This window comes from Bison bison, unplaced genomic scaffold (genome assembly GCF_000754665.1).
Source record: "Bison bison bison isolate TAMUID 2011002044 unplaced genomic scaffold, Bison_UMD1.0 scf7180017864383, whole genome shotgun sequence".
NCBI classification, from domain to species: Eukaryota; Metazoa; Chordata; class Mammalia; order Artiodactyla; family Bovidae; genus Bison; species Bison bison.
Genome location: NW_011494955.1, coordinates 6351973 through 6373746, shown reverse-complemented (window position 1 = coordinate 6373746; position 21774 = coordinate 6351973). Strand labels below are relative to the sequence as shown.

General features: G+C 49.1%; 2 protein-coding genes across 2 annotated transcripts in view; both read left to right on the top strand.

Moving 5' to 3' along the window:
• Nucleotides 1-820, top strand: part of LOC105001720 (keratin, type II cytoskeletal 3-like) — a 9100-nt gene extending 8280 nt beyond the window's left edge. Inside the window, exon 9 of the mRNA XM_010858092.1 lies at nucleotides 62-820. Within this exon, the coding sequence (XP_010856394.1) occupies nucleotides 62-381 (320 nt within the window). The 3' untranslated portion in view covers nucleotides 382-820. The remainder of the gene's footprint in view (nucleotides 1-61) is intronic.
• A 7890-nt stretch (nucleotides 821-8710) lies between these two features.
• On the top strand, nucleotides 8711-21538 carry KRT77 (keratin 77). Its single transcript, XM_010857887.1, has 9 exons — nucleotides 8711-9262; nucleotides 14778-14992; nucleotides 16192-16252; nucleotides 16753-16848; nucleotides 17822-17986; nucleotides 19444-19569; nucleotides 19686-19906; nucleotides 20322-20356; nucleotides 20804-21538. Exons 1-9 carry the CDS (start codon nucleotides 8711-8713, stop codon nucleotides 21124-21126), a joined length of 1794 nt encoding a protein of 597 aa, XP_010856189.1. The 3' UTR covers nucleotides 21127-21538.
• Nucleotides 21539-21774: the final 236 nt, after the last annotated feature.

Sequence of the window (21774 nt, the reverse complement as noted above, 5' to 3'; positions counted from 1 at the left end):
GGACTGGTGGGCGGGCTGGACCGGCCTCCCAGAAGCTGGCTGACCCCAATGCTCTTTGCAGAGATGGTTCACAACACCACCAGCAGCAGCAGTGGCGGCAGCGGCGCCCTGGGAGGAGGAGCTGGAGGTCGAGGAGGCCTGGGGAGCGGGGGTCTGGGAAGCGGCGGTCTAGGCAGCGGGAGGCTGGGCAGCGGAGGCCGGGACAGCAGGGCCAGCCGCGGGGGCCTGGGCTTGGACAGCAGTTCCGGCGGGGGCTCTGCTGTGCGCGGGGGCGTCTCCAATTCCGGGGGCTCGTGCGCCGTCAGCGGGGTTGGCGGTCGCAGCTCGGTCCGGGTCACACAAAGCTCCTCTCAGAGCCAGCGGTCCCACCACAAACTCTGAACGTTGTCTCGGACCCACCAGCCCTCTTCACCTGCCGGCACACTCTAGCTCTGTACGCCCTTTGATATACCCGTGGGACCCTTTCCCTACGTAGCTTCTGCGGCTGGCATGGCGGCCCAAAATTTCCTGGGAGGGGTTATCTGGGGGAAAAACCATCTGCTCCTATAAGGCCGAGCCGCGGGGCAGTGCCCAGGGGCTGGGCTGTGTCACCGCCTCCGCCCCGCAGGGCTCGCCACCCCAGCCCACGTTCCACTGTCCTATGGGAAAGCCCCAGCCAGCCCTGTGCATACCCGGCTACCCACCCTTTCTCGGCGGCCCCTCTCCCCCCAATCTCCTGCTGATGTTTTGGTTTCCCTCGAGCAGTACTTTTCCTTTCTTGGCACCAATATATGTATGAATTTTCTGTTCTATATCTTCAATAAACTGCATTTATTCAGACAGTGGTAGACTTTTCCTTCTGGATTCTAAGGTCATTGGGTTTGATATCACCGCCAGTGGCTCACCGCAGTCTTTTTCCCACGCAGAGCTTGGCCTGAGCTTGAAGAGTTCCCAGGCGGGAGGGGCTGTGTCTTTTATTCACTGAAGACTATGCATGACATATACCAACTTTCTTCACTGATCAGATTTTCAATTCATAAAAATTTCATTACCCTTGAAAAAAAGTTGTAGATTTGATTTCCTTGCTTTTGAGTCATTCCAGAAATGTCTGAAATTGTCCAGTCATTACAGCTCATCATAATTCAATTAGTTGCTGATAGTCGTATATTTTAAAAAGCAATTGTAAAAATTTGAGTGTTTTGTAACACAAAATTGCATATGTATTTTAACATGTTTGCTATGATGTGGTGAAAGTGAAAGCGTCAGTCTCTCAGTCGTGTTCAACTTTTTGTAGCCCGCCTGGCTCCTCTGTCCATGGAATTCTCTAGGAAAGAATACTGGAGTGGTTTTCCATTCCCTTCTCCAGGTGATCTTCCTGAACCAGGGGTCGAACCCAGGTCTCCTGCATTGAAGGCAAATTCTTTACCATCTGAGCATGGAGCCTTCAAATATAAAGTTAGGAGAACTGTCAAAGACCTTGAATGGCCCTGTGACAGGTCACCCCTGACCCCTACCCCAGGTACAGCACAGAATCAAGGCAGACTCAGGAGGACTTGTGTAGAACACAGGTTCATTGCAGAGTCTGGGAGGTTCAACTCAAACCAGGGACATGCAGGTAGACAAAGTGAGTGTATGCCTGAGTACTTTCTCTTTAAAGTGTGGTCCTCATCAGCATAGAAGACTGACAATGTTGGATAAACAGAAAGAGAGGGCACACCTCCTGGTGATCCCAGAAACTCTTTGCTAAGTAAACACACAGCTGCCAAATGCTCACTGCCTAAAAAAACACAATGTACAACTGCAGCTTTGACAGTGGATGTTCTAGCTCTGAAGTGAATAGCTTACCTGCAATAGTCTGAGGCCGACAGAAAGAAGCCTGGCAACTGCCCATGGCAGCCTGTGCTCCAAGGGGATGTAGCCTCACCTTTCAAAAGCAAACCCACTGTTGGGTACACACCCCCCCAAGGCAGTGATGCAGTGTAACACACCTTTAGCCCAAGGACAGAAGAGATACTTTTGACTTGTTTCAAACAGATTAAAAATTTGCCATGTTCCTTTAAGTACATGATTAAAGAAAAGCTTTCCTGTATCTTTTGTAGGCTTAACAATATATCACAGGGACTTCCCCTGTGATCCAGGGGTTAAGGCTCAGAGCTTCCAATGCAGGTTCGATTTCTGGTTGGGGAACTAAGATCCCACATGCCATGCACTGTAGCCTAAAAAAAAAAAAGGCTGAATTTCTTTTAAAAACAAGACCAAGCAAAAAACCACAATATATCACAGATACATGTTTTCCTGCTCACAATGACTTTCCCATTTGTTAAGGGAAGATGGATGGAAAATACAATTTGGTTAATGGGTATGTGTGTATGTTGTGCAGCATTGTAATAGTTGTGAAAATGGATGCTTTCTTATTTTCTAGCACTCTGGTAACAGATCTTAAAAAATTAACTCATTTAATTTTCACAGAGGCAGGCAGTGTTCTTCCTTCCACTTTACAAATGAGGAAATGGAGGCAAGAAAGAGAAATGAACTTATCTCAGTTCAGTCACTCAGTCATGTCCAACTCTTTGCGACCCCATGAACTACACCATGCCAGGCCTCCCTGTCCATCACCCTGTCCAGGACTCCCGGAGTCCACCCAAACCCACGTCCATCGAGTCAGTGATGTCATCCAATCATCTCATCCTCTGTTGTCCCTTTCTCCTCCTGCCCTCAATCTTTCCCAGCATCAGGGTCTTTTCAAATGAGTCAGCTCTTCGCATGAGGTGGCCAGAAGTATTGGAGTTTCAGCTTCAACATCAGTCCTACCAATGAACACCCAGGACTGATCTCCTTTAGGATGGACGGGTTGGATCTCCTTGCAGTCCAAGGGACTCTCAAGAGTCTTCTCCAACAGTCTTCTCCAACTCTTCTCCAACAAGAGTTCAAAAGCATCAATTCTTTGGTGCTCAGCTTTCTTTATAGTCCAACTCTCCCATCCATACATGACCACTGGAAAAACCATAGCCTTGACTAGACGAACCTTTGTTGGCGAAGTAATGTCTCTGCTTTTTAATACGCTGTCTAGGTTGGTCATAACTTTCCTTCCAAGGCGTAAGTGTCTTTTAATTTCATGGCTGCGATCACCATCTGCAGTGATTTTGGAGCCCTGAAAAATAAAGTTAGCCACTGTTTCCACCGTATTTGCCATGTATTTGCCATGAAGTGATGGGACTGGATGCCATGATCTTAGTTTTCTGAATGTTGAGCTTTAAGCCAACTTTTTCAGTCTCCTCTTTCACTTTCATCAAGAGGCTCTTTAGTTCTTCTTCACTTTCTTGAGGGAGATAATTCAAACTCCAGCAGCCAAATGCTGAAGCTGCCCTAAACTGCCTCATGAAGCTGTAAGTACAATGGTAAGACCCAGGCTTTGGAATCAGGCTGCCTGGGTGTGATCCATCCTAACTACCTGCAGTTTCCCATAAGTACCGTATTTCCCTCAAGAACTTGGGATTCTGGTCCTCACCCCACCACTACCTGGCACTGAGACCTTGCGTCTTTCTTGTCTCTCAGTCTGATCCATCATATAATGGCATCCTCTGCCTAGACAACCCCTGTTTATGGCAGGAGCCTTTCTGTTTCTCTTAGAATTTAATCCACGTGTAACCAGCAGCCTTATTTCCCTTCAGGCCCATGTCTGCACAGATGCTTCTTATCCCTCAGAGACAAGAGAAAGTTGCCAGCTTTACAAATGGGTGTATACATAGTCGAGACTTCCAGAATGTTGGATGGAGGAGTTAATTTGCCTGGAACAATACTGTCTGTGGACTTTGGCCAAGAGAATGTATGGGGCTGCTCTGAGACCTTGTGGGGGCTTCTGGCCCAAGAACACTTCTTAGATTTTATGAGAAAGAAAGACTGATCCTTAGTTTCCAGGGCAGGGTGGCATTCTAGTCAAAAGGATGTCAGAAGTGGGGTCCTGGCTGATTTGGGGCTTCAGGAGGAGATTGAGGCCTTAGTTGTTGCCCCAAACACTCACTCCAACCCAGAATCAGGAGAATACCTGGGTGTTTTCGCATGCCTAGCTCCATTTTCCATCCCTGCAGGAGGGCCTGTTGGAGACTGAAAGTCAATTTCCCCATGGATCCCATCTCTCCCAGGCTTCAGGAGCCAAGAGGCTGCCAGGAATTTCTCCTAGGCCTCTGGTTGTTTTTTGGATTGGGAGGGAGGCTATTCAAGTTCTAGTTCCGGCTATCCCAGCAACTTTCCCCTGTAGCCTTGACCAAGTCCTTTTCTTTCTTGTATTTCATTCTCATAAAATTAAGGTGCTGGGCTGATGGTCTTGTCAACTGTCTAGGTCTGATACTCCACAGGCAGAATATTGGCCTGAGGGTGTGGGAAGCCCAGGCTAGGAATTTCAAATCCATCCTAGGGGCTGTTCTTCCTGATCCCTGTCACATTATTGCCTCCCTCTGGTGCTCAGGGTCCCTAAGCCTCTGATTTCTAGATTAAAGGCCCACATACCTACACTAGGACTGTATCTTTCCCTTCCTCCCCAAGCGGGGGCTGGTATTGAAATTTTCCCTCTGCTACTTTCTCTGCCTAAGGGGCCCTGCCTCTGTCCTCACGTCCTGCCCCACTTCCTTGCTGTCCTATAATATCCCCCTCTGGACCTAGGAGATGCAGGATGAGATGGGATGGTTTTGCAGGGGCTGCCTCAGCAAGTCACACCAGCAACTTCTCTTAAACCCTGCCTCCCACTGCTGCCTGAAGCTGTGATCTGCTAGCTGATAACTGCCCTGGGCCTCACCCTCTTGGCAGCCCTGGATTTTAGTATCTGGGAGACAGGCAGGGCCAGCTGGAGCCCTCAACTGATTTCCTACTTTCCTTTTAAGGACAGCACTGACAGCAGGTGAGAAAAGATGTGGAGAGGAGGCGGGGAACCTGTCTCTCCAAAGACCCCACCTCTTCTGCAGTACCTGTGGGTTCTGGAGTAGGGGTGCTTGGGTTCAAATCTCCATTCCACCACTTTCATCTGTAAGTTCTCAGATAAGCTACTTGATCTCTCCAAGTCTCCTCTTTCCCATCTGTAAAGTGAGGGTAAGAATAAGAATACCTCCCTTATAACGTTGACTTACAGATTTCATGAGATTATCCACATTACAGAACCAGTGCAGTGCTTGGTCCATTGAAAGCCCTTGGTAAGAGGTTGACTATTAGTGCTCTGATCATTATTCTTTTGTCCTTGGACTGAATTGAATCTCAATATTCTCAATCATCCTTCTGCTTCCTCCAGGTCAATGGTTCCCAAATTTGTCTGCCCATTTAAACCACCTGGAATTTAAAAATTCCAAAGCCTACACTATCCCGCCCCCCCCCGCCCCCCACAAATGAGTGAACCGGTTATTATGGGTGGACACAGGCATCAGTGGTTTTTGAAGTTCCTCAGGTGATTCCAATGTGTAGCAAGTTTAGAAACCGTTACTCTGTGCTGTCCAACCAATTGAAGGGTTTTTCTTTGCGGACATCAATTTGTCCTAGAAACCTCATCCAGCGTCTAACAGTTTCCCCAGGTCAGTCTTCTGGACAAGCAAAATCTCTCTTGTTTAACTTTAAGCCAGTTTTCTTTTGTGCTGAGGGAGTAGAATGGTTTTCAGCCTACACCAAAGACTCAGTAATATTTGCTGAGCTCCCCTTGCCTCAGCCCTTCAAGGGAGTGACAGTAGCTTAGCAGGGGTCAGCCTGCTCTCAGGAATTAGACGGGGGTGTTGGCACTGGATGCTGGCAGCTAGTCACAGCTAGAGACCAAAGGGGTTTTCTAAAGTTTGCTTTCTTGGGGGTTCCTCTTCTATTTCATCACAATTGACCAAGTACCCATGTTCAGTATGGGAGTAAATATAACCCTGAGCTTCCTGTTTAGTTGGCAGTAGAGACACCCACGAAAGCTTTAATTATGGGCATTCTTCATAATAAGAGTTGAAAGTGAGGGATGCAAAAAGCATCGCAGCAGGTGACAAGTTGGCTCATGTGGTCTAGAGCCTTCAGGAAAGGCTATGTGGAGGTGAGCAGGCAGGGGTACCTGAACCCACTTGTATGACTGTGGAGTTTTCATATTTGATCTCAGTTATTTACTAGAGTCACCCTGTGAAGCTAGGGTGATTATCCTTATTTTGCAGACTAGGAAACTGAGGCTCAAGGAGCTAAGTGTCCAAGTCATGGGACCAGGAGTGGGCAGAGGCAGGCTGGATTTTGAGATGCCCAACCCAAGGATCTTCCCCACACCACTGCTGCTTCCTACCTGGGTCCCATCATCTTTTCTTCACTTATCTTGCTTTCTCTGCCTCGACCTGACTCAGAATCCTTGCCTTCAGGCCACTCTCTCACTCTGACCCATCCCGATCAGATTCCCCTTTTATTCCTCTGAGTCTACTGGTTTTCTCCTCTGTCTCTTGGGCCCAGGGGCTGAGGCTTGGCTTATCTTTCTTACCAAGAGCTCCCTGAGGGGGTTAGGATCAGGACTAGGGCTGTGCAGACCTGAGGTGCCCAGACTAAGGTGCCCATCCTGACTTGACCGGGACTGTCCTGGTTTAAGCACTGAAAGTCCAGGCCAAGAGGGGCCATTGGTCAACCTGCGAGGATCCGAGAATAGCTCCATTTGTTTGTTTAGTATATTATAGTGCTGTGTGCTTTTTCGCTTGCCTTATGGGATTGACTCTGTGAAGAATAGATACTCTGATTTCTTTAAGTTTCTGAGGTTCTACAGGAGGTGACTTGCCTAAGATCACAGGTCAGTGAGAGCAGAGCTGGGTGCTGCAACCACCCAGCTCTGTGGACTGAAAATTTTAAGCTCACTTTCTCTTTTACATAGAGTCTACTGGGGACTGTCCACTAAACAATTGCTGAGCAGTTAGGAAGGCATGGAGGCTGCCCACAGAGCCCCTCCCAGCCCTGGGATGCCGCTCGCTGGTGCTCCCCAGCACTTGTCTTGCTCTAGCTGTTGGCAGCTGGGACTTGAGTCTCAGCTTTCGCAAGAGTATTTACTTATTGCACAAAAACAAAGAAGGACATAGGAAAAAAAATCCACCTACAATCTTTAATAAACCAATTCACTTCCTATGTTACTTTTTAAACCTGCCTTCTCAGCATTCTTAATTTTTATGGGTTCATAGCACAGATACCATTGTGTATTTCCTCATTTAATGTTGTATCATTCTGTGATGATAATTTTAGATAATTGTATCAAAGTGGCAAGCCATCATTTAGTCATTTTTCTGAGTCTGGATGTTTAGGGCTTTTCCTCTTCAATACTATTTGTCATTGTTATAAGTTTTGGATGAAAGTGACCATCCATTTAGTTCCAGAGGGCAAACACACATTTTTTTATAGGCTGACACTGATGTATGTTGAATGAGCTTTGCCCACACTTGCTGTCTGGGGTAGTGCTTTCCAAAATATGGTCCACAGGTGCTTTGTTACTGGTTTGAGAGTAGATACATACAAAATATGAGAATGATCATTTAGAAACAAATTGCAAATATTTTTCCTTTTAGCAACAGAACAGTTTTGGGTGTGCTTAATCTAAAAATTAAAAAAAAAATGAGGCTTGTATTTCATATACCTTAAAGAAAATCTCCTTTTGGTTTTCCAAGGTGGTTCAGTGGTAAAGAATCCACCTGTCAATGCAGAAGATGCAGGTCAATGTGGGTTTGATCCATGGGTCTGGAAGATCCCCTGGCTAAGGAAATGACAACCCATCCCAGTATTCTTGTCTGGAAAGCTCCATGGACAGAGGACCCTGGTAGGCTACTGTCCATGGAGTTGCAAACAGTCAGACAGGACTGAGCACGCATGCATGTAAAAGAAATCTCCCTTTAAGGGTAATTCATTTTTATCCTATTTTACAAAAGCATTGGTCTACAAGAGATTGGGATGGGGAAAGAAAAATAAAGAGAGATTTGAAGGTAGTTTGTCTCTTGGTCTAGAAGACCATGTTAAGTCTTGCGAGATGCTCAATGAATCTACAACCACAGACCTTTGGTGCCACAGGACCTCATCTGTCTTGCACTTGAGGAGCCCGAGTGTATGGAGTGACACATGATGCACCCAGAAAGTGTGGGCAGCCTTGGGCAGAATCCTCTGCTTTCACTCGCACTCAATGACCACAATACCGTGTTTTTCTGTGATCAAGATTTGGGTGATGATAACAGTGGGGAGCAGAACCAGGGTGTAGGAAGATCATTACTGTTGCCCCACCAGGATAATGCTGGTGAAGTCTCCACCCTGGTCCCAGCTGTGGTTGCAAGGCAAGTGGACACCCCCTAGATTTGCCCCAGATCTCCTGGACACACCTCCAAACCAACAGCTCAGTGGTGGAGTTTCTTAAGAAGATATCAAGATTTGGGGGGAAAACTGTATAGGAGTTTCCAGCTACTTGACCTGTGGAGACTATTGTGCTCTGATCTCTAAATGGCAAGAGATGAATGATAAATAATTGAGTTGGGGAAGTTTGTCTGGAGTGCGGTTTCTGCAATTCATAGGTGTGAGATTTTAAACAGATGTTGCTGGCAAGGCAAACTAAACATAAATACTCCCCTCCCAGGCTTCAGAAGGTGCCCAGCCCAGCAAATGCATGTATATATAGGGACTGAGCCAGATCTCCCGCCAAAGGAGTCATAGCTCATTCCCTCCCTGTTCTCTGCCTCCTTTTATTCCCTTTCTCTTGTCTGCGTCTCTGGATGCTCCAGGAGCCATGAGCCACCAGTTTAGCTCCCAGTCAGCGTTCAGCTCCAGGAGCAGGCGGGTTTACAGCTCTGGTTCCTCTGCGGGCTCTGGTGGTGGGAGCTGGGCTGTGAGGTCCGTGTGTCAGGCCCGAGGGAGGTGTGCCAGTGGTGGTGGTGGGTATGGGAGCCATGCAAGGGGGTTTACCTCCAGGAGCCTGTACAATCTAGGTGGCAGTAAAAGCATCTCCATCAGCCTAGTAGGGAGAAGTGCCAGTGGTTTCTGCCAGGGTGGGGGAGCAGGAGGGGGGTTTGGAGGAGGCAGGAGCTTTGGAGGTGGTGGTTTTGGGGGTCGTGGCTTTGGAGGTGGTGGCCTTGGGGGTGCTGGGTTTAGGGGTGGCAATTTGGGGCTTGGGGGCTTTGGTCCTTCTTGTCCCCCAGGGGGTATCCAAGAAGTGACCATTAACCAGAGTCTCTTACAACCACTTCACCTGGAGGTGGACCCTGAAATTCAGAGGGTTAAGATGCAGGAGCGGGAGCAGATCATGGTTCTGAACAACAAGTTTGCCTCCTTCATTGACAAGGTGAGTGCCCCAGGGGCAGGCAGTCTCTGGGCTCTGACCTAATGACCTTGTACCCTGCCGCCTCTCACCACATTGTTTCTGGTGGTGACAGTCACTTCCAGTGTGTGTGTCCTGGGTCCTTAAGAAAGCATTGACTTCATTTAGGCCTCAATTTGACTTCTTGAGGGGTTCATCTTTATCTTTTCATTTTGGCAGGAAAGCAGATCCAAGGAATGAAAATAACAATCAGACAAAATACATGATGTGATCTCGCTCATCATTTTCACTTTCCATCCACCCATCCATCCATCCATTCATCCATCCACCCATCTATCCATTTACTCATTCATCCATATACCTCTTCACCCATCTACCCATTCACCCACCCATTCACCCATCCATCCATCCACCTGCCCACCTACATAATCATCCAGCCCACAAACATTTACTAAGCATCTACTGTATGCCAGACACTCCAGGTGTTTCAGGGTGACAAGGACACAGGTCCTGCCCTCAAGGAGCCCCAGATCTACAGGGAGGAGGATTGTGACAGTGTGTGGGAGGTGTGTTGATAGGGACATCGCTCTCTGGGCCATAGCACAAAGGAGGGTGTGATGAGCTCTGGGCTGATAAAGGTCTTGAAGGTGGAGAAAGAGCCAAGCAGGTTCTCAGGGCAGAGGGAGTTTCCAGGCAGAAGAACCAGGAGGCCTGAGAGTTTGATGCTTTTAGGAAATTTCAAATGGTTACAATTTCTGGAGAACATGGCACAAGAGAGGAAGGAGGAGGAAAGTGGAGATGGAGACACAGAGCAGGGAGAGAGAAGAAAAGTGGGCACACTGCAGCAGAACCAAGCTGATGACTCTGGTGGGGATTGCTGGGGGTGAAAGCCTATACCCTGCTATATAGGATTCTGTCTGAGTTCCTCATTTTAGCTCATCCAGGGCCAAGAATAGGCCAGATAGAGCCAAAAAAACCCCTTCTCCCTAGTTTAAACCTCAGGTTAGATTGGGTCGGGTTCAAACCACCAAGCAGGGGCTAGTAGAAGAGATATGGAAGAGACCTTGCACCAGCATTTCCTTTTGTCCAGAGGTGGTGGAGGCATGGAAGCCACTGGAGGCTCCCCAGAAATTTCTTTACCTTTGGGGATGTAATGGGAAACACCCTGGGATCCAGAGACCCCTGCAGGCTCAGTGACATTCCCTCAGGCCTCAGAGGAGTTCAGTGTTGAGGCCAAAGCTTGACCTATCTCTGACTGCAGGGTAGCCATCGCCAGAGTCCACCACTGGTCTGTGTATCTGGCCTCTGATATCTAGATGAAAGCTGTCACTTTTCACTTTCATGCATTGGAGAAGGAAATGGCAACCCACTCCAGTGTTTTTGCCTGGAGAATCCCAGGGACGGGGGAGCCTGGTGGGCCGCCGTCTATAGGGTCGCACAGAGTCAGCCATGACTGAAGTGACTTAGCAGCAGCAGCAAGAGGGCTTGATGGGAACAAGGAGATGACAGATGAAGGAGACGCCACTGAAAGATCAAGCTATTTCAAAGGCAGGAAGAAGACAGGGTTGGGAATTGTTGAAATGGCCATGGGCAGCTGATCTCCTGAGACTCTGATTTGATTGTGGTTCCTGCCATTAACAGGATATCTGTTCAGGTTTATGGCACGGGGCTGAGGGCACAGGCCAAAGTTCAAGTGACTATGGTTTCCTGCCCTTCCCTAAGGGCCTGGACTGTGATGACCACGAGGAGAGTACTTATCCAGGAGGGCTCTGGCCTGGCTGGAAGAGAGAAGGCTTCTATCACAGTGGCTTCTGACCCTACCTTCTGACCTGATCTTCCTGCTTTTACCTTTAATCTTGTACAGCCTATTTCTCAGCACCACACCAGTGCCATCCTTTAAAAACATACCACATCACTCAATTTGAACCCTCTGTTGGCTTCCTGTCTCATCAGAAATAATAGCCATGATCTTATAAGGCCCTATATGATCTGGCCCTCTAACCCATAGCTGCTGCTAGTTCCTGGCTTGCATTTGTGAGACTGAGGCCACATTGCTGCTACTGGGTAGAGCCACTCTCAAGCTGCAAGGTTTAGTGAGCAGAGTGAAGGCAGGAACTTAGCTCACCAAGGTACAACTCAACACAGTGACCCTGTACACCTTCTCTGACTCTACTCCTGTTTTCCTTTTGCTCACTGGCACGCTATTACATCCCTCATCCTCCTGTACCCCACCATGGACCTGTCTCAGGGCCTTTGCACTTGCCATTCCCTCTTCTTGGAACTCTTCCCTCCAAGGAGTGGTCCAGCCGAACCCCTCATCTCCTTCAGGTCTTTGCTCACACACCGCTGCTCAGTGAGGCCTCCCTGATCTCCCTATTTGAAGGAGTACCTCATATCAGCATCACTTCCCCCATCGGTGTGTTACTTTTCTCCATGGCCCCTACAGCCATTCAACACATTGTGGGGTTCACATTTGTTTCCTTATAGTCATCTCTTCAAACAGATTATGAACTCCTGGAATGCAGGGGTTTTGTCTGTTTTATTTATAGCTGTATCTCCAGCACCCAGAATACTGTCTGGCATCTGACAGCTGCTCAATAAATATGTGTTGAATGAAAAGTTGAGTCAACCCTTTAGGTGTCAAACTTGGGCTCTCAGAGAGTGGGAATGGAGACAAAGGCTATTTTTTTTTTTTTTTTTTAGAATCAATGACAAAGGAAAGGGATCCCAGGAAAAAAGGATGAGGGACCCCGTTCTTCCCACAGACAGTGCCCTGGCTTTGTTCAGCTGAGCTTGAATCCTCTGTTCAGGGCAATGGGCAGGGTGGGTGGTTGACACCAGCAGCAATGCCAAAGTCTTAGCATCTCATTAGTCCACAGTGATTATGAAGTGTCTCCTCTGTGCTGGGTGCTATGTATCTCCGGGTCTCAGCACCTGGTGTCCGCTGGAGAACACTGCCTTCTTGGGGCTCACATCCCATTGTGGGGAGGAATGTGCTAAAAAACAAAAGACTGAAGTCACGATAGATGCCACAGGGGAAAAGAACAGGGGGTTATGAAGGGGAGACCCCAGGGGGTGCCACCCTAGTTGAGATCTAAAGGGAGACTAGGACTTCACCAGGCAAAGGGTTGGGGAGACCGAGGCTGCTGGAGGCACTGGGAGGTGATTGGAGTGTCATTTGCAGGGGGAGAGGGCCACAGGAGGTCGTGTGGGGTGTGCTTTATCCAGGAAGAAGCTTAACTCTGCATGATGCTAAGTTTGATCTGGGTTGCCTGGGCTTCTCCTGAGTACTGCTGCTGGGACACAGCCCAGCAGTGTTTAGGGGCCCCTGGGGAAAGATCATGATGGCTTTCAGTGATTTTTATAGTGGTTAAATCTCATGAAAATTGCCTGGCACTCCCTGAAGTCAGCTTCTGACTCTGCAGTTTGGGTGACCAATGAAAGCCATAGTTTCTTCGCCTGGGGTGGGGGCTTGGCTAACCCCTTAGCACTCAGAATTGTCCCCCTGCCCCCTCATTGTTTGACATAGAGCTTCCCTGTGGGACCATAAGATCCTCTCCTCTGGTCCCCACAACGCAGAGTACCGGGCTGCGAATGAGCACCCAGTCTCTCCCCTCCCTGGGATCGCCACCAGAGTGACGACTGGCCAGTGGCAGGGATTTCTCATGGGGATGTCACCAACCGGGTGGACAAGCTGTGAGGGTGGCTGCTTTATCTCTTGCTTTGATAAAGCTAACAAAAACAAGCCATGGGAAAGAGTATTCTCTGGGCACATTCCAGCCTAGAGTCAGAGCCAAAGGAAGTTAACAAGGGCTGGCTGCTCAGATGGACAGTCTCAGGGCTGGGAATTCTGTCCGCCCTCAACTCCTTAAGCATTGTGGAGAACTATCTTCATGGTTCTCTTCTGACAACACAAAAGAGTGTGTTAGCCTCCTCTCCCACCACTCCCCACATCTCCTGGGCGGCTCCTGGAGGGCATGTGTGTGTGTTTGTGTGTATGTTGGTGGGTATGTGTGGGTGGGTATGTGTTTGTGTGTGTGTGTGTACACACACCTGAGCAAAGCATGGAGAAATCCACTGTCCTCACTTAAGGCACGGGAGGGGAGGCTCCCCCTGCAGGCAGCCGGTGGAGGTAGGACGAAAATTGATCATCATGGGAAGGACAGTCCAGGACTGGATCTGCACGGCCAGCCAGATTTCTGGAGCCTGTACTTACCTTCATGTGCGCAGCTTTGGGGGAAGAAGCAATGAGAACACAGGGTGAGGTCTGCTCTCCATCCTCTTGCTAAGAAGGAAACTGCAACATGGGGATTTCCCAAATGCTAGTTCGATCCCTGGGTTTGGAAATACTTATAAAAGCATTTATTGAACAGTAATGAGTTTAGATATGGCTCAGATGGTAAAAAATCTGCCTGCAATGCAGGAGACCCGGGTTCGATCCCTGGGTTGGGAAGATGCCTTGGAGGAGAAAATGGCAACCCGCTCCAGGATTCTTGCCTGGAAAATTCCATGGACAGAGGAGCCTGGCGAGCTATAGTCCATGGGGTCACAAAGAGTTGGACACAGCTGAGTGTGCACACACAACTTGCACACAGGCAACATCAAAGTCCTTACTTTGGGGCGCTAGAACGAATCACATAACTTAAAAAATGTACCTACTTTAAAAATTCTGTCCAAAATTCTTTTCCCTCTTCGGTTATTACAGAGTATTGAGCAGAGTGCCCTGTACTATACAGTAAGTCCTTGTTGGTACTATTTAAAATATAGTAGCATGTAGATGTCAATCCCAAACTCCTAATTCAAGAATTTGAAAAGGAAAAGATACATGTATATGTGTAACTGAATCACTTTGCTGCACGCCTGAAACTGACACAACATTGTCAATCAACTGCACGTCAATATAAAAACATGGCTAAAATTTCATGTTTTTTAAAAAATTCTGTCTGAGTTATGAGAACATTTAAGCGCGGTGACCTTCCTGAAAAACACACTGGGCAGCAATAGAGGTGGTGGGCCGCAGGATGGGGGCACCTGGGCTAGTGTGTTCAGGAAACAGTTTAATATTCGAAGCCAAAATTATTCCTCCCCTCTTCTTATTTTCTCTTCTTCTCAATCACATGAAGTGTTTCAGCCACAGAGAGACACGAGCCGTGGGTGTGCCGGTGTTTCAGATGCTCTGGGTCACCATTTCCTGAGGTTGGCATGGGGAGCTGAGGGTGGGGATGGACAACTCTACCATGTGAGCTGATAGAACCAAAGGAAACAGGGTACCACTCGGATGGAGGGGACTTGCCTTCAACAGCAGAGTTCGATTAGTGTAATTTTTCGGCAGATTGATCTTACAGTCATTGGTCAACCATCAGAAACAATACTGTATTCATGCATCCTGGTCCTAGAAAAAGAGAGCCCTCTGACCCGTGGAGGGGCGTCCTGATTCTCTGAGGTCTGGATATGCTATGGGGCTGCACCTGCTTCTACCCGTGGGAGTGCTTCTTGGACCCACGGCTTGGGGGTGAACTTGGAGGTTTTCTGTTCTTAGGTGCGATTTCTGGAGCAGCAGAATCAGGTGCTCCAGACAAAATGGGAGCTACTGCAGCAGGTAAACACGTCGACTCAGACCAACAACCTGGAGCCCATCTTTGAAAGCTACATCAGCAAGCTGCAGAGGCAGGTGGATTGTCTCAGAGCGGAGCAGATGCGCCAGAGCTCGGAGATCAGGAGCATGCAGGATGTTGTGGATGACTACAAGAGCAAGTGAGGCTCCAGGAGCAGCAAAGGGGTGGGGAGGAACAAGGCAGGGCACTGGCTTATGGGGCAAGGCTTACTGTGAATGGGTGAGGGCTGGTGGGGCCCTGGACATCAGGTGCAGCCAGGCAGGCTCTGCACCACTGCACAACTGCATGGCCACCATTTTGTACACGGTAGCCCAGGAGTGATGGTATTGCCAGTCAGCTCTCAATTGTATTGGGTGGGAAGGGGAAGCAGAGGATCTTCATGGATGCTGGAGTCACATAAGCCTGGGTTCCAGGGTGGGCTTAGCCACTTTCTGACTGCCTGCAAGGTCAGCTTTCTAAGCCTTTGGTTTTCACATTAGTAAAGTAGGGATAGTGAGTACCCTCCTTGTTGAACTGTTGTGAGGGGGAGATCTGTGGCCTTCAAATTTGAGTGTGCATCAGCTTGTTGAAATCAGATTGGTCTGGGATGGGCACAGAGGGCTTTTATTTCTAATATGCTTCCAAGTGATGCCGATGCTGGTGGACTGGGAGCCACATATGGGGAACCACTGGTTTAGATAAAATATTCTTAATAGTTCTTAGACTGTTTTTGCACATATGAAACACTCAGTAAGCACTAGCTATTATTAGTAATAATGGTAGGAGTGACATGACTTACTTAATTCTAGGTCAGCTGCTCCTGTCCCATACAGGCAACTGAGCAGCCTCCCCCCGGTCCCACGCCCCCTTGCTGGGAGTGTAGGGTGCTTCTCTTAACATCATCTTGACGTGCTCACTGTGTTGAGCAGTCACATGTGTGTGAGTCAACGGGGGAAATGAAACGCACACTGAAGGTGACGGGGGCAGAACGGCATGTGAATTTTTTTTCTCTTTTAAAAAATTTAGTCAAAGTGGTTGTTATTTAGGTTATCATTTAAAAAAATGCTCGAACTGGACAAATGTACAAAGGTAAGATATTAAAATAAAAAGGACATTTTGGGGATGTTCTATGTGGCTCTGGATTTTCCACATTGTGGGGTTGTGCCCTCTGTTGACCTGGAGAGCCAGGAGGTGGCTCCAGCTGCTTGTCAGCGAGAGTGGCAGGCCCTGGCAGGGGACAGCCGGAGTCCAGGACCATAAAAGTTTGGGCAATTCCGAGCCTCCCACTGCACAGAAAAATCTCAAGGAACCAAGGTCAGCCCTTGCAGCCTGTCTGTGTTTCTGACCTCCCCTCAACAGGTATGAGGAAGAAATCAACCGGAGGACTAGCAGCGAGAATGACTTTGTTGTCCTGAAGAAGGTGAGGGATGGGGGTGTCCAGAGGGGGACTGTGGGTTCAGGAGGCTGAGAAGAGGCAGGGACTCCTTTGGGATGCAGTAGAACTGAGGGGTGGACAGGTGAGCTTGGGGCCAGCTTGTCAAAGGTGTTTCCCAAATGCTGGGACCCTGACCCTGAAACAGTAAGTCTCAAAAGTGTGTTGCTAATGTGAATCTTGAAAAGTTTTTGAGTTTTTAATCTCTCCAGAGTCCTGAAAGTGGAATTAAATTAATGGGCAGCATGTGAGTGTGTTGTGTGGGGGCCTTAGGACCTGGGGTGTTTCGCATGACTGGCCAGGATGAGGAGCTGATGAACACTTCCTTCTGGCCTGGAAAGCCCAGGTTTGCTGGCTCCTTATTTGAGTGAGGAGAGGAAATTTGCAGGCAAGGAAATAAACCCAGAGAGGCTTTGCCATTTGCCCAAGGCTGCCCAGACAGCTGGTGGCAGGGCAACTGAGTCAGACTGTCTTCGCTTGCTGTTCAGGATGTGGATTCTGCTTATCTGAGCAAAGCGGAACTGCAGTCCAAGGCAGACACTCTGCTTGAGGAGGTTGATTTCATGAAATATTTATTTCAATCGGTGAGTGAATATCTCAAATATTTTCTATGAGATGATGAGCTCAGTCCTCATAAGAAACCCTTCTCTTTTCTACATCTGTCAGGCGCTGTGGGATATAAGAGGAGGAGGTCTGACACTCAACCTTACCCCCAGGGGTGCCTCTCCCCAGTCACCTCAAGTCTGTGGACCTGGAGTCAGAATCATTTCAACCCCCAAAGCTCAGGGTTCTGGGTGGGGCCCTGGAGATGGGAGGTGGGAGATAGTGAGACAGTCTTTGCTTTTGTCTGGAAAGGAAGGTTAATGCCCAGGACATATGGGGTAAAACCAACCAGACAGCTTCATCAGCACTGGGGAGTAGATGGGGCCATCAGGGAACTCTGTGGGAGAGGGCAGTGTGGGTCTTAAAGGGAACACAGATGAAGACTGGAGAGGTGGGGATAACACACTCCTCCCAACCCTGGTCTAACTTGGAGACACCTTCTCTGGACTGGATGCTGTCCTGGGAGCTGTACTGGTTCTTGGGTATCTCCAGTCTATAGATGAGAGAACAGGGGTACTGAGAGACTGAGTTCCTTGCTCAGTTACCCAGCTGGTTAACAGTGGAGCCCAGATGCTAAAATTAGTCTGAACGTCTACACACATGGAGTCCTTTCTGCTGCCTCTGGGAGCTCACGTGATCTCAAGGAACAAGCCTGCCTGGCTGGGGGTCCAGCTCAAGATGGCAGCCAAGCCAGAGTAAGGAGGGATGGAGGGTCCAGGAAAGGCATGATGGGCAGCTCTGAGTTCAGGCTCCCTTCTTCTCTGAGCCTAGATCCGGATGCTTGTACCTTTAGTGAAGGTTCCTCTGGGCACACAACAGTGATTCTAAGAGCTTTTCCCAGAGAGCTTTTCTCTCTCAAGTCTTCTCCAGACAGCCTTGGTTGGGGGGCATAGAGGGAAACTGAGGTCCCAGGAGGGGAGTGGAAGAAGTCAGCCTGTGTTCCATGCCTTGCAGGAACTGTCTCAGATGCAGACCAACATCACCGACACCAACGTCATCCTGTCCATGGACAATAACCGCTCCCTGGATCTGGACAGCATCATTGATGCCGTGAGGATCCAGTACGAGGAGACTGCACAAAGGAGCAAGGACGAGGCTGAGGCCTTGTACCAGACCAAGGTGAGCATCACCATCCCCAGCCCAGGCCTGGTGCCCTAAACTGAGCATGCCTCCCAGAACTTGTATTGTCTTTTTCTTATTTCTAAAGTAAAACATGTTTGCTATAGACAATTTCAAGATTACAGCTAAAGATTACTCATATCCCACTACCGCTATGAATATGTCAGCATATTTTCCGCTTGTTCTTTGTAGCTAACCTTTATTGAAAACTCACACATATCAGGCACTGCACTAAGTGCTTTTATACATAGAATTTAATTTACTCTTTACAACAACGCTATGAGGTAAAGATTCATTGATTGTTTTACCAATAATAGAGTATGAGGTTACCAGTTTCCCTTGGCTCTTATGGTTGGGAAGTAGCAGAGGCAGAATTTAATTAAATTCAGGTGCACCATCTACACGTCCATGCTCTCAGCCACCATGATGTTTTCTTATTTTTTCATAATGATATCTTTAAAAATATCTTTTTATATTTTTCTCTTTCATTTATTACTTGCGAATACCTTTCTCTGATACTAAATATTTGACATCATTTTTAAGAGCAGGGTGGTATTTCATGGTAAGAATATGTCTCCAGTTTTCAGATAAACATCTTTGTAGCTAAGTTTTGGGGGACATCCTTGGTGACTTGTTTAACATAAATGGACTCAGAACTTTCTGGAGGGCGAACACAGCAGTTAAGAGTCAAAGGCCAGTCACTCAGTTCTGAACACCTGGCGCCTGAGATCTGTTTTGTGGGTTACCTGTGACCATCTCCAGTCGTGGCTGGCCTCTATCCCACTGTCCTGCAGGCAGGTGTTCTGAGTGCCATGGGGTCTGGCAATAGACTGGGGAGATAGTCAGCAGTGAGGACTTCAGAATGCAGAGATGCACTGGAGCCCACGCTCCCCCTTGTTTTCTTCAGAGGCACCCCGCTCTGCTTCCTCTGTAACAGGCATCAAGAGCCTGGTTTTGTCATGGCCTGCAGGTGGAGGTCCTCTTGATGGGACCATAGATACAGGAATGGAGATAGAGAGGAAAATGCTGAGGGCCTCTGAAGAAGTAAGGTCCTGAGTGTTAGAGAAATCATTCTGGAAAAAGGGGAGGAAGGAATATGATGGGATGGGAAAAGTGAGAGGGGCCCAGTATGGGCAAAGTTTAGATGTGGGAAAAAGGAGGTAAAAGGGGGCATCAAGAAGCAGGTTTGTCTTGTTTGGTCCTGATTCTGAATCTCTGTCTCGAGATATAGGCATCTGTGTGTGTGTGTGCATATCTGTGTATGTGCTGTCAGATGAGGGAGGTTTGGTACAAGTGTGAGTGTGTGTATGGGGGATCACAGCTCTAGGGAGGCTTACTCTGGGACCTTCCCTAGGGGAGAGCAGCCTTGGGCAGGGTCTGGGAAGGCAGACTCACTCCTTCCTGGAGGAGTGTGTGATGAGCAGCAGGCTGACCATGATGCTGCCCTTGACCCTCAGTTCCAGGAGCTCCAGATCACAGCGGGAAGACATGGAGACGAGCTGAAGACCAGCAGGATGGAGATCTCCGAACTCAACCTCACCATCCAGAGGCTGCAGGCAGAGATTGGCAACGTCAAGAAGCAGGTGAGATATATGCTCAGGGCAGCTGATCAGAGCTTCTACCTCCCATGACACCCTGCCTCATGAAGCTCTGGAAACTCATGCCCCACATGGTTCTTCTCCTTGACTCTCCCGAGTAGATCGAGCACATGCACACCATCATTTCTGATGCAGAGGAGAGGGGACAACAGGCCCTCCAGGATGCACAGCAGAAGCTGCAGGACCTGGAGGCCGCCCTGCAGCAGTCCAAGGAGGAGCTGGCCCGCCTGCTGCGTGACTACCAGGCGCTGGTGGGAGCTAAGCTGTCCCTGGACGTGGAGATTGCCACCTACCGCAAGCTGCTGGAGGGCGAGGAGAGCAGGTGGGCCGTGTCTCCGGACCAGAGCGCAGGCAGGCTGCAGCCCTGGAGTAGTGGGATTATTTAGAGAGTCCCAATTTATACAATCCCAGCTTTCCTGGGAAGACTGGTAGCTCAGGGTGAGCAGAAACGTTCAAGTCAGAAGCAGAGGACATGTGAGTAGGCAGCACCATTGTCATCGCTGTCTTATTTCCCAGTGCAACGTCCCTAATACCACAGCTTAAGCCACTGCAGCCAGGTGGTGACCCCCAGTGCTAAAAGGCTTCACGAAAATGCTTCAAATTCCCTCTGCCTGCACTGGCTCCCTGACCTCTCTGCTCCCAACACACCTCCCCTGCTCCTGATGTCTCCTGGCTGATGATTGCTTTCCTTCAGGCTTTGTGGATAGTGCTGACTGTGTGCACCTTGGTTTTTACAGGATGTCAGGGGAGCTGCAGAGCCAAGTGAGCATCTGTAAGTAGCAGAGCCCAGGAGTGGGGCTGGTTGGGGCTGGGGGAGGGAGGGCCCATGAGAAGACTGGCCAGCAGAAATCTGGCAGTGGGCATTTTTGTGTCCAGTTCTACACAACGAAAAGCAAAGAAAGCAAGGACAACTGCACAGCCCAGAGAAATAGGTTGAAATAATACACGACCTTAGTTTTCCTTTATTTTGATTTTTATGATGCCTAATAATTAGTAGCGGCTTAGAATTCTTCCGGGTGTAGCAAAAATGAAAATGCCCCCTGACATTCCTTTGTATTAGGAAGAATACTTCTGAAATGGGGAGACTTTGATCCATGCTTTTGGCAAGTCAGATGCGGCCAGTGATGAAGGATGTAGGGGGCTGCTTCGAGGGTAGGTGCAGGAGGGTCCGCCCTGCCCAGTCCTCTGACCCCCTTGTGGGCTGTCCTTGCCCCCACAGCTGTGCAGAGCAGCCAGCTGACCATCGGCGGAGGTGCCCGGGGCTCTGGAGGTTACAGCGGTGGCGGAGGTTACGGAGGCGGCGAAGGTTACGCAGGCGACAGCAGCAGTGGAGGCTACGGCGGCGGCGGCTCGCGCGGGGGCTCGGGCGGCTACGGAGGGGGCTCTCGAGGGGCCAGTGGAGGCGGTTATGGTAGCGGCGGTGGGAGCTACGGAGGGAGTAGCAAAAGTAGCAGCAAGTACGGGGGCGGAAGCGGCGGCGCCTCCCGAATGCAGATAATCCAAACGTCTACCAGCACCTCCCACAGGCGAATACTGGAGTAGAGTGCCAGGCTTCTGGGACGTCAGGCTTCTGCAATGCCTCGCGGCTCACAAGCACCACCTCCTGCCCCCACCCGCCACACCAATCCTGACCCCCATCCCTTTACCTTTTCCCGATGGGTCTCAGCAGTTTTGCCGATAAATTCCACTCTAGACAGGGAATCAGGTAGATAACCCCAAACGGCAGATCTCTATTTGGAGGGCATTGACCTGTAGTCCAAACACAGCCAGGCACATTCTCAAGTGAGATGCCTCAGCTGGCCCAGCTTGGGGACACTTGCGGATAATGGAGAGTTGATGTCAAGTATACCAGGTTTCTCACTCCAGGCTCCCCTTCTTGCACATGGGCTTCTCTGTGAATAAGAATCCATTCCTTAGGGCTGGGGTTCCCAGCCTCCAGGATCTAATATTAACCTGATGACCTGAAGTAGAGCTGATATAATAATAATAGAAATAAGATACACAATAAATGTAATGCAATTGAATCATCCAGAAACCATCTCCCCCCACCCTCTGGTCCAGGGACAAATTGTCTTCCACAAAACCAATTCCTGGTGTCAAAAAGGTTGGGGAACGCTGCCTTAGGGGACTTGAAAATGAGGTCTTTGAGTGAGTAGCTGAGGACGAGGCAGGCCAGCTTGGTAAGGAGAA